Source organism: Cyanistes caeruleus, chromosome 1 (assembly GCF_971803275.1).
Source record: "Cyanistes caeruleus chromosome 1, bCyaCae1.hap1.1, whole genome shotgun sequence".
NCBI lineage: Eukaryota > Metazoa > Chordata > Aves > Passeriformes > Paridae > Cyanistes > Cyanistes caeruleus.
In genome coordinates, this window is record NC_141701.1 from 75112650 (window position 1) to 75129952 (window position 17303).

The 17303-nt window shown below is 36.1% G+C and overlaps 1 protein-coding gene across 2 annotated transcripts in view; it reads left to right on the forward strand.

The window, feature by feature from the left end:
• Positions 1-17303, forward strand: part of TRIO (trio Rho guanine nucleotide exchange factor) — a 246637-nt gene that overhangs the window by 87493 nt on the left and 141841 nt on the right. For both annotated transcript variants that reach the window (XM_086898024.1, XM_086898033.1), the window contains exons 7-9: positions 2890-3081; positions 6345-6476; positions 10458-10688. In XM_086898024.1, coding sequence (XP_086754150.1) covers positions 2890-3081; positions 6345-6476; positions 10458-10688 — 555 coding nt within the window. The remainder of the gene's footprint in view (positions 1-2889; positions 3082-6344; positions 6477-10457; positions 10689-17303) is intronic.

Genomic DNA, 17303 nt, shown 5'->3' on the forward strand with positions numbered 1-17303 from the left:
AGGCTAGAAGAAATGTTAGAGAACATGTAAATCATTAAAGCAGGTACATTAATACATTTATTAATGTATTAATAAATACGTTAATAGTATATCATGTTTTGGTAGTCATTTGTGTGTGAGGTGGCAGATGATTTGAAAATTCCATTGCTAAATTGATTCCATTACGTAAAACAGTTCAAGCTCACTACAGTCTATATAGAGGTGCCACTTGTGATGCTTAGGGATCATGTCACTGAGTTTGATGGCATTTAAAATTGAATGCGTAATAGTCTCTGTGTCAGAAAACTGCTGTTGGAAATCTTGGAGCTAAGCAAACATTCTGTAAATGGGTCTGGGAAAATCAGGAAATAAAATGGAATCTTCAGGTCACCTGCAATCTTTATTTTGTGTGAGCTAGAAGTTCAGTTAAGCTGGTAGGCTGTCACCTGTATTTTTCCCGAGTATTTGCCTTTCAGGCACGTGCTAAAGAATGACACAGCGCTGTTAGGCTACTAATCTGTATTGCTTTGATGAGAAATACCTTTTTTTATTTGTATACTCTCTTTAGAGGAAAAATCTGAAATGAGGAGCTTTCCAGATATCCTAAGGTGTCCTTTCAGCTTCTGACTAAAGAGCATTTTGAGAGAAAACAATCATGCTAAGTACATTTGTATCCTTACACTGTCACTGCAGTGACTTGAATTGTTACCTTTTAAGTCTTGTTAAAATAGTCATGTGTGTAACACAATGAAAGAAATGCAATTTCACATTACCCTTTCACCTTTGAGACAGCTGATACACATTTAGAAGCCGCAGGTGCTTTGTACAGATTCACATGGTGTAAATGAGGTCACTAAATAAGACTTTATCAGTTACTATCTCCTAGGTGTTGCTTCCTTAACTAAAACCAGGTTATAATTGCATACAAGGAATAAGATATCAGTCTCTGGTAAATGAGTGACAGCTCACTTGTAATAGTGTTTCTCATCTCTCAAGCAGTGTGCAAAATATGCAGTTGTCTATATATACTAATGATACTGGAATTGCCTGTCCTTGTAGGAAATTCAACTAAATTTGTTGACCTTCAAGGGTCAACTAAAGACAGTCTAATTGTAATGAGTTGCTATTAGAGATTCTTTTCCTTCTTAATTAAATTTATCTCATTTGGGGCATTGCATTATAAAATACTGATACTTAAAACTTTGGTAGATGTATCAGGTAGTGAGGTAGAAGGTTTAGATTATTGTAAAGTTTTTTTGTTTTTTTTTTTGTTTTTTTTTGTGTTTTTTTGGGGAAAGGAATGTGGTGTACATAGCTTGGAAAGCATTCAACTGTCAGCTTTTTAATTCATATTCACACTGCTACAGGCTGTATTCTTCCAGACCTGTGAAGCCTGATTGCCATGGGAAAATGAATACATGTTAACCACAGTTCAGTTTTAATTTGTTTTACTTCATGTTTATAGTGGCATGTCCTTTATTTTTTACTGCTGTTCCAGAATTTCCAAAATTACTTTATTATGTTACAGAAAGAGTTCAAATGGAAGTCCTACTATAGCCTTTATTCTTTTCTCTTTGGGCACTTGTTTCTTCTCACAACTGCAGAGACCATCTTTCTGTATTCATTTAGCAGTCTTGCATTTATGCTACATATCCTTTCAATAGGCCTAAATGCTCTCCAGTGTTTTAAAATTTGTTGCAAATACCAGATTTGTACCCTACCAGTTGTTTGGCTGTGCTTAAAAAGCAGAGCACACATGTGTGGGATAACCTAAAAGCATAAAAGGTACTATTGTGCAGAAAGGAAAAACAGCCAACATGACACTGCTATGCTTAGTTTTTTGGGTGGACCAGCTGAGCTGTAGGCTGTGTCAGGTATGCTCCTGCTTGCATATGTGCATACAGTTTGCAATCAACAGGCACCTGTCCTAATTGCTGCTCAGATGAGTCTGGACAGTGCAGCCTGGAGGAGCTGCAACACTTGCTGCAGCCAGTCAGTGTCAAGCTCTGGGCAATGGCTGGATGTCAGCAGGTCATGGTTCCACCTGATTGGCTCGATGTCTTGTGGTTGGACTGGGTAATCTCCAACCTCAGCAATCCTGTGATTCTAAGAACTTCATTCTAGATGTATAGGAATCTGCCCAACTGAAGGAAGTGTCAGCTCTGTATTACACACATGTAGCTCTGAGATACTCAGAAAGTTTTTGGTGGTAAAGTTGTTCTTGTTTTATTTCACAGGAATCAGAAACTCTTGATTGAAAACTAGATTGACTAAGAATCATCAGTGACTAACATAACACCAGTATACTAGAGAATACTTCTGATCTTGGACTTTGATTTTCAGTGCTTCTCTGAGGCAGTATAGCAGCAAGAAAATAAAATGTAAAACCGTTAAACTTCTTGTAGCTCAGAGTTCTTTATTTTGTTTCTTTAAAAGTTACTTTCAGAAGTTGATGTAAAGGTTCACAGATGTTGTTCACACATGCATACTGTACACATTAAGATATATTAAGATCTTAGATAGATACTTAGAAACTTCAATTTTCCTATATTATGTGTGCCTGAATGTCTTAGCTTGGATGTCTGTAAACATTTTTATTGAGGTTGTTGTAAAATGTGGTTATTTCTTCCTCTTTATTGTAATAATGTGTCTTCATGTAACATAAATTGGCTTAAACTGATTGTTAACATGAGTTTTAGATGGATTATTTCAAGTCTTCATTCTCACTTGTCAATTATGGACAGACTGCTTCATTGTAACCTAGATTCCAAAGTTTGGCATGCATAAACTTGCCAAATTAAACCAGACTATTGATCACTACTGTAATAAAGTAGAATTTTTTAGGAATATACTTCTGTATTTAATTGGTCTGTTAACTTGCACTAACTTTTCCCTCCTTCTTCTCCACAGAATGTGTACGTAAACATAAGCCGCATCATGTCAGTAGCAAACCGCCTGATCGAGTCTGGCCATTACGCCTCACAGCAAATCAAGCAGATTGCCAGTCAGCTAGAACAGGAATGGAAGGCATTTGCTGCAGCCTTGGATGAACGTAGCACATTACTGGACATGTCCTCCATCTTCCATCAAAAAGCCGAACAGGTTAGTGAATTGGGGAGGGCATCAACAAAGGTTATGTGCTGGAACAGGGAGTTGCACAGTTTGCTTTTGCTTTGGACAAAAGTGCAAGAAAGTGATTGAAAAGGTTGACAAGAAAGCCAGAATATTTATTTCTGCCAATTTTGATACTCAAACAAAATTTTATTCTCCTCACTTTAGCCTACTGGCCTTAAATTTTATACAAAATGCTTTGCCCACATCAGTGCAAGGTAAAACAACCAAATTAGCTATATGAATGAAAATGAAGTGGACTGAAATGCTTCACTATAGTAGGCTTTTAAGGATCGATATAATGCCTTTCCTGTCACTTCTTCTGTTGTCCTCACCACTCAACTCCCATCACTGCTCGAGTGTCAAGATCTAACTCAAAATAATTGCTTCTAGAAAACACAAGTTGAACTGGCTTAAAAGTTGAGAAGTTAATTAACTGCCTTCTGAATCTGAAATTGTGGTGGGAGATGTTTACTTAGTATTCCATAGGAGATTCCTCCTATGCTAAAAAAAACATTTTAGCTTTAGGCCTATACCAATTATTTTAATTAAGTCATTAACCATGTGTAACTGCCGGAGAAGAGGTAGATGTCTGGGAAATAGGAATAAATATCCCCAAGTTAATAATCTTAATGGCGAAAGCATGTTTTGCCCTCAAGGGAGTTCAGTTCTGAAGGAGTTGCTTTGTGTGCGCAGTTGAGTCACCTGCTGATCTTGTATACTGCCTGCTCCGTACATCCCTGGTGTGTTTGGAGTGCAGAGGTTCTTGGATGGGTATGGATGATGTGCTGCATGTAAATACTTCTCCTTCATTTTGCCTTGCTACATTATATCCAAGGAAAGGTCTCATGTCTGATGCAACTTTCATTTCGAATGAATAAAGGAAGCATTTGGGAGCTGAAAACTTCAGAAACAGAGAGAGATGGTGCAGTTGATTTTAAGACACTTTTTCCTTGATTTCTACTACATGGATGTTTAACTTGATAAATATCTAGACATTAGAAATGAGAATTTATTAAACATTGCTGTTCATTATGTTAGTGATGACATTGGTTTAATGTCCTTAGACAGACTAAGGTAAATTATATTAAATGATGCCACTATAACAAAGGAGTGATGCCACTCCTTTTAGCAGGTTTAGCAGTAAAGCTACATAAAAATGAGATGCATGAATTTTTTCTGATAGAAAAGTCGGCAGTCAGCTTTTGATAAACACAGATTGGTATCTTGTCAATATTGATGCTTTTCTAATTACTTGGGTCATTCGGGTTTGCATTTAAGCACTTTGAGCTATACATGTAGGAGAGAGATGAATGTAATGTGAACAGGTGGGTATACCTTGACTCAAATGCTGTCATTTTTCATAACAGAAATAAGAAATTATTCTCATCTGAAATCAAGGGACTAAATTTTGTGTATAGTTGTGTGCTGGGCAACTACAGCAAGGGTCAATGTTACCTTCTTTACAACTAAATGTAAGTGTAAACTAAATGTAGAATGTAAACAGGAGGAAAAACAAAAATGAGAGAAAATAATGCAGCATCTGCTGGGATGAATTTACTTTTAACTGCTCTTTCTGCAGTTTTCATTTTATGATTAGCTGCAATGGATTTCCCTAGTTTATTTGTAAGATACCTGCCTGTGATATATTAGCTGTTTCATTAACAGTGGATAGCAAGTTCAAGGAAACAAGGTTTGGAATGTGAGGAATGACCCCTTTAATGACTGCTGATGCTTGACATACATAAAAAGATTAAAAAGTAAGCAGCCCAAGAAAAAACACACCCTTCTTGAATGCATGTGTTCTCCTGCAAGTGACAGGTAAGTATTGCTGCCTACTGTCAGACACACTGAAGACTGCACCAGCTATCAGTGCCTGCTCACTGGTGCACATTAAGCTTCTGTTAATGTTCAGTGCTTAACATTAGAGATATTTCTAAAGTGGCCCTTAATGAGAATTAAATCAGTATTTTAGGGTTAAGTACTCCACCACCCTTCTGCCCAACTATCAAACAATAGAAGAGTACTGGAAATGATCTATGCATTCTTTTTTCTTCAAAAGACTACACGTGCTCCAAGAATTAAGATATATATGCTGAAACGAATGGCTTGGTCTCATGACTTTTGAGTCTTGAACTTGACATGAATAGAGAAAATTTACTTTACAGAGCTCACATATGCTTGGCTGTACTTGGTTTAACAACTATGAAAACTCCTAGAAGAACAGATAGTTTTTTCCTATTTCCCTTCTAATGTAATAGGGGTATAAAATTAATGCCCCCTAGCTGTGAAAAAGGAAGTCAGCAGAAGTTCTGCTGTGCATATAACTATGATGGCAGCTTCTTGTCTGTCAAGACAGCTTAAACTTCAGAGATAGCTTGAATTGTCTGCAGAAGAGATTTCTGTTGCGGTATCCTCAATTTCCCCAAAGACTTGACTCAAGCAGCTATGCTGACATAGCTGTGTGCTCAAAGTTCAATCCTAGTCCTAAGAGACCTCCACTTAAGTTGTAAATCCCTTACATGCTTGCTGCTGTAGCAGCTTGCCAGATGGATTTAGTACTTCTTTGCATGTAGAAGTTAGTTCTTTGGGGACTGAGGTGTGAATTTGCTGTGCCCTGACACTGCTTTGCTTCCTTGATAACCTCTTTCCAGCAAAAGACAACTGTGTTTCAGTGAATGCTTCACCAGTAATTCTTTGTGTGCACGTGCAAAGTAACATGGTTTTCTCTGAAGATTGAAAAGAGGTGAGGTCATAAACCTCATGATACCATGAGTATCTGCACAGGGAGCTGACAGGTAAAAACCAAGGGTCTTGAAAGCTGTAGCATGTTTTACTTGCTTGTCTAAACAAGACCTTAACTGGCTTTCGTGTTTCTGAAATGGTAGGTGCAGGATGAAGGAAACTACTTCTTAGCTGCAAATCAAGAAAAGGAGCAAAAGTAAACTTGAAGCATCAATATTGCCAAGAGTTAAATTGGTTCTGAAGATGGCCAACATACAGCTAAGCCTGCCTGTCTCCAAACAACTCAAGGAGTTTCAGATATCTAAAAGCACTATTCAGACTTGGATATTTCTTTCTATTCTGATATAAACTTCTGGTTCTTTCAGAGAGAAGTACTGTAAAGACTTTTTGCTTAAAAGAAGACTTCTCAGCGTCTGTCACACAGACGCTTTTGTGCTTTTGTATATACTGTTGTGTGTACTTAATGGTAGAACCCAAAATCAAAGCCGAATGTTTCTTCTCTGTTGCAGTACATGAGCAATGTGGACTCATGGTGTAAAGCCTGTGGTGAGGTGGAGCTTCCCTCAGAACTGCAGGATTTAGAAGAGGCTATCCATCATCATCAAGGGATATATGAGCATATTACCTTGGCTTACTCTGAGGTCAGTGTCTTGTTTGTTTCCTTACATTAAATTGTCATGTTAAGTTTGGATCATGAATCAGTATCAGTTGTTGCATTGGGAGTTAGTTGGAAACTCAAGTGCTGAGCTTCTTTTTAAATCTGATATATCGGATTTTGCTACTGTTGTTCAAAAGTGAAGTGTTAAAGTCTTCCCTGTAACCTTTGGAAATAAATTAAAATGTGAGATTTAACCATGTGAGGTACAAACAACATTTGGAGCACTAAAGTACTAAGTATGTTTTAATTTGCATTTGCATATTACTACCTTTTAATGGCAGTGGGATATTACAGTTTAAACATTTACTTGAAGGAAAGTTAGCTGGGCATTCTTTGGGAAGGTATTCTGTTGGCATGGATTTCTCTAAGTGTGTTTTGAGAATGGGTCTCTAAAATAGTCTCACAAGAAAGACTTAACTATCAAAGGATGTCACTTGAGAAGCCAGAAGTTCTTAGTTTCATCAACCTCAAGATACTTAAATGAGCTAGGATGCCTGTGTAGTCAGCATTTGTAAGATTAGCACATCCTATGCTGGTGCTCTAATCCTGGACTCAGCACACACTGGAATCATTATATTTGTCACTATTTCTAGTAGTTGTATTTACAACTTAAGATAAAATGCTTATTCTGAAGGTGGTCTAAAAAGTGATGACTTAACTATCTTTTTTTTTTTTTGTTTTCTTAGAAATTTTGAGTTTTCTGTTGTGCTTTACTTACCTGAAATCAAATTGGTATTCACTATTATTAGCTAACAGGTATTTTCTGTATTTCCTGTTTTACTTGCCTTTCTTCTGTCAGGATTGTTCTCATTCTTGGGTAAAACTGTTTTTACTGTTCAATTGGACTGATGTTGTTCTGGATTAAATACAGTAGTTTTTGTACTCAAAATTTTTGTGTTTGGTTAAATTATGGTAAAAATGATCAGTGGACACAGGATAGCTTGGCCCACAAGCACCTGTTTTTTAGAAGGAGGTCATGTGGGTTTGAATTAATGATTGTGATTTTTACATTACATTAAAATTAAAACTACTTTCTGATGAACCAGCTTTATTATAGAAAGTGGAATCCTAAGTCTAGTCACATTTCATTTAGCAGTAAAGGAGGGTAAGATTAGTTCTCATCATCCATCCTGTTGTTCGTATATCAAAACTGTGTTTTTTGAATACCTGCCACCTTAGGGCCTGCATAAACTTTGTGACCATGAATCAGATGCCAGGGTTCAGAAATTCTTGTTCTTCTGTGTAAAATGCACATTGATATCCCTATTCTTGCTCTGCCACCCTGCTATGTCAACTGTTCTAATGCCATAGTATGACACCTGATAATACTTGCGATTTTGCTAACACTTAACTCTTTTAACTCACTCTTGAAAGCATATTTTTGTAGTAAGGTTTCTTGTCTTCATTAAAAACTTTCATCATTGGGAGGGACAAAGACATAGCATATTTGTGTAAGATTTATGTGAAGAGGCAGTCTGGAGTGCAGCAAGGAGTAATAGTGATTATAAAGGCCTGAGGTTGAAATAGTGGCATTTTTTCTACTTGGTTGTGTTTGGTTTGAGTTAATTTTGTGTGGGTTCTTTTTTTTTTTGTCTGGGATGTGACTGGATGAGCCTGCTGTTAAGTGTAAATAAGTACTGTGGATTAGCATGTTAAATAATGTTTGCTTGCTGGTGATGCATAAAGAAAATAAATAAGACCAGTGGATTATAGGATTGCTTTGGGACATACCTTAGAAATTTATTTAGAATTTCAAAGCTGTAGCTCTTGACTTTGGGGTAGATAGACAGATATTTTAGCAAAATGTTCACTGGTACTGCTTGAAGGAAAAAAAGAGCACTAAGTGCCTTTCATCTGATTTCTAGTCATTACTTTTACCCATCTGGTAAAAAAGCAGTTATTTTTCTTCAGCAACCAGAATTGGTGCAGAAATAATAACTGTATGTGTATGTACAAGTTGTGTTCCTCCTCTGGACAGAAAGTTTTATTTTGCATTTTTCAAACATGCATTCCTTTCTGAAGTTTGATGGAGGCGTCTTTCTGTGTCAGGATATTACAGCACTATTGCTTATCATTATTAGATGTATGACTTCATTTCTATTACAGTACGGAGCTCCTTTCATTTTGTGATGAATGAACCGTGGGGGAAGAGAGAGAGCAACACTATGAGAATCACAACAGTGTCATTCATTTTAGATTGCAATGTCTTGACAACATGACTTGGTTGCAAAGTAGAAGACAGTAATTTTAAGAAAGTAAATGCTTTTAAGACTAGACAGTCTGATTTTACTGAGGGTAATTATTGTATATTACTAGTAAAGCAACTTACTACCTTACATGATGAGACAACTGGTATGCCTGAAAATGTGACAGATGTGCCTTAAATGAAGTTATATATATAAATAAAGTTATACATCTCACTGAAATCTTAAGGCAGTCATGCACTAGGAAGGAAGAAAATTTTAGTGTATTAACACAAAAGGAAAATCTGTGCGCAGTCAGTTGTTTATAAAGCTAATAAACTAATTGGATCAAGGGGCTGTCACAATTACTTTTTTTCACCTAGATTTTATGGACTCTGAATGGATAATTGAAGTCCATTATCTTGAAATATTTGAAGGACTTGCTAGATAATTCTTTTGGATATAGAAAAGAAAAAATATATCTTTGTAACTATGCTATGGACAATGCATTTTTTCTGCTGACTTGATTTTCTGGAGCTACTTTCAGAAGTATCATTCTCTGTGTTGATACTCATTGCTAAAATTAAAGAGCTTGAACTGAACTGAAAATAAACTCCCTTGTAACCCAATTAGTAGAAAAGAATTTTCATTTAGATCTGTTTGACTACTGAATAACAAATTAAAAATGTGCCTAGACTTAGTTAAAAGTTGTTGAAAATAGTCACTGGGGGAAGGTCTTGGCAAATTTGCTCTTTCTGACATAGTGTTGATTGGATGGATTCAGGTTTTTGTTTATACTTGAGTCTTGCGGTTACAGATGATTTTTTGTTCCTGTCAGCAAGATGAGCTGTTAGAAAAGTTCTTTACAGGCAGCTGAATGATACTGAATTGTAACAGGTGCCAAAAGAGTAAATGCCAATGAAAAGTGCTTTTAACACTAAATGTTGATAGTGACCAGATAAGAGAGGATTATTGCTTTTTAATAGCATGCAAGGTAAATCTGAATATTTCTGCTGTGGTTTAAATCAGAGAAGACAACAGCTAGAAATGACAAAGGTTTCCTGTCAGTATCAGTAGTTAAACACATTTTGGAAAACAGTATCTTTCTGTGCTAGATGGAAAGGGTTTAAGAGATTTAATCAGAATTAAGTTTGCCATAACAGCAGTCTTCCCTTGGTTTACCAGTAACACTGATAATTTAGAAGTTATAAATCATGTCAGATTGAATCATGTACTAAATTTTATATCTGTTGGTTTAAATGTATTTGTCAAATTAACCTACAGAAAGTAACCTCCCTGTTCACCTTTACAGCAAATGAAGAGAGAGATTGTTTTGGAAGGATAATTTTGGACAAATGCTTAATTTTAGGTGTCTTGTTGACTAGGGAAAGAGTTGAAGAATATTTATTCAAAGTTACATTTGACAAGTTCTTTAAAAAAAAACAACACAACAAAACCAACAAAAACCACAAACTAAACAAAATATCCCAACACTTTGAAGGAAAGTAATTCTTAAAGTAATGGAAAAAATGGAAAGACAGGCTGTTACTTAGAAGAGTGCTACTTGTCAAAATTATTTTAAATAGAAAGAGAATATACTTTTTTTTTTCTTTCCTATAACAGCTGCAGGTAGGTAATCATTCCTGCAATAAAGTGAGTCTTCATCATTGCTCCCTGAGTTCTTGAAGACATTTAAAACTGGGAGAAGGGGTGGGGTACAAAGTAGTAGCCCAATAAGCTTTTGGCAAGACATGTAAGTCTTAATCCTTTCTGGTGGTCAGGTGAGCCAAGATGGGAAGTCACTCCTTGACAAACTTCAGAGACCTTTGACTCCTGGGAGTTCTGATTCCCTCACCGCATCTGCCAACTACTCAAAAGCAGTTCATCATGTCCTGGATGTCATCCATGAAGTATTGCATCACCAGCGCCAACTGGAAAATATCTGGCAGCATCGGAAGGTCCGCTTGCACCAGCGGCTTCAGCTCTGCGTATTTCAACAGGATGTCCAACAGGTAGGTTTTATTTCACTTTGTCTAAATGCCTTTGTATTCTATTAGCCTGATTGCACTGACAGGTGAGTTTTGACCGCTATAATCCATGTTCTTTTGTACCACAACAATTGAACAGTTGCATGGGATTGGCTGAATGGTACCAAGTTCTGTGTACCACTATCAGAACTTGGGTATTGTCTATTATGGATAACAATTATATTTGAAAGTTAGTTCTACTTGTTTTTTTTTTCTGATTTTAAATTAATTTATTTACTTTAAGTCATATATGATGAAAAAGATTTTTAATATAGACAGCTATTCTGAGTTTGTGCTAGTAGCTGACATTCACATTCTAGATAAAATTCTGGACATGAAGTGTCAAAAAGACATCTTGTTGTAACATGCAAAAAAATTAATAGTGTTATTCTGTAAAATTTTTGGTTTTAAATCCGTGATGATACTTAATTTACTTAATAGTGTTTCTTTAAAACTTGAGAGTCATATAATAAGGAATTATAAAAATTACAGATGAAATTACTTTCTGATAACACTGTTCTTGAATTAGTTGTTATTAGTTGCTATTTTTTTATTATTATGACAACATCCATAAAAGTTAGTAGTTACATACAGGCATTAGTATCTCTGATATAGCTTTGCCTTTTTAAAGTAAAACAACATAAAATTCTTTGGTTGATGGATTTTTAATAAGCATAAAATGTTGGCTTTGAACTTCAATTAACAGAGACAATAGTAATTTATTCTTTAACAGCTCATCTTCCTAAAAAAGTAAAGATGGCCAGTATTTGCTGATCATGTTCTTTCATTTCAGTGTAAAAGTGTTCACAAGTCACAGCTTCTGAATGGGGTTTTTACATAGATAGCCACAGTTCTGGTTAAACTAATCTTTTTTCTTCAGAATTAGTTGTAGTTTAAGCTAAATTTCTTGTACCTTTCTGTTTCAAGAATATACTGGATGTGAGCAGTTGGGAGTGATATAACTGATTTTCATCATTTACAGTAGCTGAAAAAGGTAGTTTAGGCAGATGGTGGGGAGACTAAGCAATCTTGATAACTGAACTTTCTTCTAGATCTAGTGACTATCTCTTCATGTAATTAAAGAAAATAATTTAAATACTTAAGCAGTAAGTTATGTAAAATCTTCAAAACTTTAGTACTTAATTTTTTATCTAAAAAGAAGCATCCATTAGAAAGACAGGCTGTTATCCAGATTGTCAGTGCTGAGATGTGACAAAGGATGTAGAAAGGCGTGAAAAATATTAGCTGACAAAAAAGTAAAAGCAGAGGGAATGTTATGAATGGTCAGCAAGGGCACAGAGAACCAAAGACTCCATTCATTACGTCATTTTAAAAATCCTTTAGGGTCTCCATGAAGATTACAGCAAAAAACTAGTGGCTAGTAAAGAGGGTCCAGTGCTGGTACTTGCGTGAGTAGTCAGTAAAGCACTCAGAATGTGCTGTGATTCTGTGATGAGGCACAGCCAACAAATGAATCACCTCTTAAATTGAAAAGGCTTTGTAAGGAATCTTCAGAAACTGAAATAAACACAGTTTGATTCTCAGGGAAAAATGTAGATCCTCTCAGTGGTCTGGTGCCAACAAGTATGGATTGGATGTTGGAACTTTCTCCTCTTGTTTGAGTTCAGTTCAAGTAGGACCTACTTAGGCAATCTAGGCCAAGGGGTCTCCTAAGGTAATTAGCCAGGTGCATAATTCAAGTTTCAGGCTGGTAGGCCAGGCTTTAGGTAGTTTATTTCCTGGGGGAAGGTGTTCATTAAATGCTGCAGAGAGTTACTGTACTGCTCCTACTCTTTGCCTTTAATATCTTGGGAGTCATAAAATGCTTGTAGGAGATTTTCATTTTCTGCTCTGTCCTAAATCATAGTTTTCAGTATAGAGGAGGTAGCTCTCAGACTGATTTGTTCTTTGAAGTTGGCAAATAAGCCATCATTAGACTCAAGACATTGTGCAGTCACCACCAGGTTCTTCAGCAAGATGCTGGATTTTCCTTCTCTATATTAGACTCATCAGCCTTTGGAGCTGCTGCATTTAAGAGAAGTACTCGCAGATTTGAAAACAACAAAGTGGACAGTTTTACATATTTTTATAGCTTCCCGTATCAGGAAGGTGCAATCCACATCATGAAAGTGGATTGTGAGTGCACCAAAAGTTTTCAGTATGAGCCAGTTACCTCGAGAATGTTGATCCATATTGACTTATTATTCAGTACATGCCTTATCTACAGGTTGGAGAAATTTCTTTCATCCTGTTTATGCCTGTAGTTTCTTTATATGCTTTGCAAGACAGACATTGAATTAAGGTAGCAAGAAATCCTCTTGAACAGTTTCAAGGTGTAGCCTTTTGTGCTAATGCACATCTTTATCGACTTTATCATCTTTAATCATGAAATTTCAAGCTAGATCTGTACAGAGGTGCAGCCCTTGCTTGCTATCTTCCTAAGCCCTTCCCTTAGTATCCAGTAATTGCCACTGTCAGAGACGGAGTTGTCCTTTGATTTATCTCTGTAATGACTGTTAATTACTGAAATGTTTCATGTGGAAGTATAGCTCCTTATGTTGCTTTAACTTAACTTTACAGATAATGGGTATTTTTGGCAATGCATTATAAATCACACTGTGAATTTTGGTCACTGTTACCTTTCACAATAAAACTTTTCATAGTAGGATTTCAGTGCAGGTCAATCTGTAGGACAATGACCATTCAACATCTATTCCAGATAGATTAATCTAATAGCCACAGCAGATGTCTTGGAGATTTTGGCTCCCCCAGCTTTGAAAATTTATCTGGGGAAGAAAGTGTTCTCAAATAAAAAGATTCTTTTTTCTTGCAAAACAAAAGCAAAACAACTTTATTAGATCATCCTAATTTATCTGAGAAATGTTAAATTTTCATTTGAATAATCATTAATAGCATTCAGTGCATGAAATTACTCTGGTTTGTGGTATTAGTTAAACTTATATCTGAGACAGTTCTGGAGTGGTTTATGTAGAGCTCCAAAGCAACTTCCTTTCTACAATACTTCAGTTTTTGTTTGCACATTCTCTCTTTGTTCAAATGTTAAAAAATTCAATTAAGATTGATTGAGAAGATAACCTGAAAACATCTTTCAATTATTGTCAATAAAGTGAAATGTGGTGGTTTATTTTGGTTTTTTTTTGTTGTTGGTTTATTTATCTGTTTATTTATTTATTTATTTCAGAATAGGCTAAGTGTGGCTCTCTTCCACTGTTTATAGTTAGTTTGCACATAGTGGTGAGCAACCCAAGTGCATTATAAGTGAATCTGTAACTGTCCTTTAGCATGAATCTGTGATTTCCTCCTCCTCCCTCTGCTGGATTAATGAAATAACTCAGTTCATGGAAGTGTTAAGTGAGAGCTGAGTTGGAGGAGGGAATTGTCAGTGTTGAGTTGGTGCCTCACTTTGTGTTACTTCCACCTTAGAAAGCTTATTGGGTTTTTTCTTCTGTCTTTCGTGTTCTTGAAGCTGTTTCTAGTGGAGCTTTCCAAATCAACAAAAACATTGTGGTGATATCTGAGTACACCAAGAATTATCTGCTGATCTTTTGAAGCAAGTAGTAAGGAAAGTAGTACATGAAATAATGAAAATAATAGAAAAGAAGTGAATTACAGAAAATCTGAAATTTGAAATATGAAAATGTATGACAGTCCTAAACTGAATGAAATTCTGAGTTTGACTTTAGGCAGCAGAAATATGCTGGGAGATCTAGTTCCTGGTTAGTTTGTATATTAACATTTTAAAAAAGGGTTTTGATTTTAATTTTTTTTTTTTTAAAGTGGTCACTGGCACTCAATTGTCTATGTAGCCCTTCTAATATAAACCATGCTAGTAAAAGTATGATTTTATGTTTAAGAGTTAATAAGCTTACTAAAGTAGGTAATAGCCTTTCACCTAAGGAAAGGAGCTGACTGATTCTGAAATGAAGCAATAAAGCAGACTTGGAACAGCACCGTGGACTTCTCTTCTAGGCCAGGAAAAATCAAAATTGAGCATAAAGATAATGTTTCTGGTAGAGTAATACTGCTGACACTCGTATGATCAGAGTTTTAGTGCCTGAAAAACTCTCCTGATAGCTTGCAAGCCAGAAATTAGTAAAACATACTAGTAGGAGGTACTTTGAGGGTTTTTTTGAGGGGTGGGAGGAGGATTAGTTGTTTTTGTTGTTGTCATTGTTGTTTGGGGGGGGGGGTGTGTGTTTTGGTTTGGTTTGGCTTGGGTTTTTTTTCCCCAAACATACATTTATTTGATCATAGTGGGTGTTTTCTCTGTCCATTTTGAATAAATGTGCTGCTTCTTGCTTGATCTGCTTGCCTTAAGACAGGTTACAGTCACTAGTTTCAACCTTGACTAATGTAGGGCGGGCCATGAATGCTTGCTACTTGCTAGCATCAACATGATTTCACTGTGTGATTCCCATGTGACTTTTGAAGGCGGTTCCAGTGTAAAATGGTTCTTTTTTCAAGAGAGTTTTTCCACATTTTAACTATCTCAAAATCAGAAATGCAGGTATTTCCATCTTCCCCTTCTGAATGCTGTGTCACCAGCACGTAAGTGGAGATCAGAAAACTGAATGTACGCAAAGTAGGTAAAGGGGTGGGGGGTGAGGAATGGATAATAATGTGGGAAAGATTGGTGAAAATGAGCATGTTGAATCTGCAAAAGATCAGATTTACTTCTATGCGCAGCATATGCCACATATTTTATAGCCATGAGCAATGATTTTGTTAAAATGAAGCTTTCCATAGATATTCCAAAGAATATCTTTCCAAAGATATTCTTTTGGGAGCTAGAAAAGTAAGCATTTTTCTAGATCCTGTGTTGGGCATAAGGATGGTTTTGCTGAGACTGCAGTAGAATTTAATTGCATCATTACAGAAACTCGCTGCAGTGGAGGATGATACTATTCACCGTTTCAATGGAAAGTGTTCAGCCTCTTGGACTCCTATGTATTACTTGAGCACCCGACTGAATTCCATTTGCTTTCAGTATTGTTAGAAGAGTCCTTAGTGACTCGGTATGATGATTTCTGTAACTCTTACTTCTCCCAGGAAGAGGCAGAGAATGTGTAAGTTGCTAAATGGCTAATATTAGTGCCAACTAATGATATTGTCCTTTGACTGAAGTGGTATGCAAATCACTTACTGATGGAAAGAGCCTAACTTAACTCTGCCTCTACATGCTGTAAAATTCTTAAGAGTGCTTCCTCAGTTTTGTTAAGAATCAAGGTATGAAGGCTGGACACTAATGAGACTTATATTCATACTGATTTCACTGAGAGGCAGTAATGTTTCTCTAGTTGAGTGTTTTATGTCATGATCTGTGTACTGGATTTCTATGACAATTTCTTCCCTTGAGAAGTTATTCAGCATTGTTTGGAGCAAAAATCATTCTCCCTGGGCAGCTTTCTGCTTTTCATCCCATGCTTTCTGGGACTGATTTTGCTGTTGATTTCATTTGTTAGCTTGTAACTGTTAGTAGTCTCCAGAGTCCTGTCTAATTATTTCATCCAAACACATCTCTTTTCAGCTCTTTTCATAATGGGAAAAGCAGTCTCCTGAAACTAGTCAAAAGTATTGGTAATAATAACTGATGTCATGTTTAGCTACTCATTCTCCTTTCTCTGATCAATACTTTACCTTGAAAGAAAAAAATGAAAACTTGCATTGACCTAAAATGCAACATCTTTGGGGAATACTTACTAGGAAAACAAATATTGCGTAAATCTGGAGATTTAATGACGTGTCGGTGATTTAAAGTGTCTGTATTTTGTGGCATTAGGGAATTGTTTGTTGTTTTGAAGATATCCAGTAGGAAGAGAGGTTGCAAATGGAAAAATATTTGCATGGTCAAGATAAATGAGAAAACCATGTTTTCATTCTTCTGCTGAAGAAAGCATGGATGAGTTTCATGGGAATAGTGTGTGGGATTACACGTGTATTGAGTATGGTCAAGAGTGGTGTGCAGGAATGGTTCTCAAATCTGTGTGGAAGAAAAAAAGTGTCTCTTTAGTTATACTCAGTTATACTTTCAGTACAAGAAAACTGGGAAGAAAACCTCACCCAACTTTAGGACTCAGAGTAAAGGACACTAGTAGAGAAGAAGAGGCACAGTGCAGGCTTTTCAAAGTTATTTTCAAAACCAGCTAAAATATTCATGTTTTAAAGAAAAAAGAACGCTGAAGGTGAATGTTAGGTAAGGTATTCTGCACCACTACATAAGTGCTGTATAGATATGGTTAGCTGACTTAAGAAAATTGCTTATGTGCTGCTGTTTTTAATTCTGAATGTCATTCTTGAACCTTCTGAGTATCTTACAAAAATTGAGTTTATTCACCATATGCATACTTAACTAATGGATTAAGTTATGGCTAGGAAGTATTAGTTTAAAGAGAGGTTGGATGGTTTTGTTCATTCACTCATAAGAAATTTGGTATGTGTGCAGGAATCTTTTGTGTTAACTGACAGGAATAAATTACATGTAAAGTTTTTACTATTTATAAAGCTGTCAGCCCAGTCATTGTGGTAGAAGCATTAAGGTTTCTAAAATGTCTTTTGTTCACCACCTTTTCAGCTATAAAA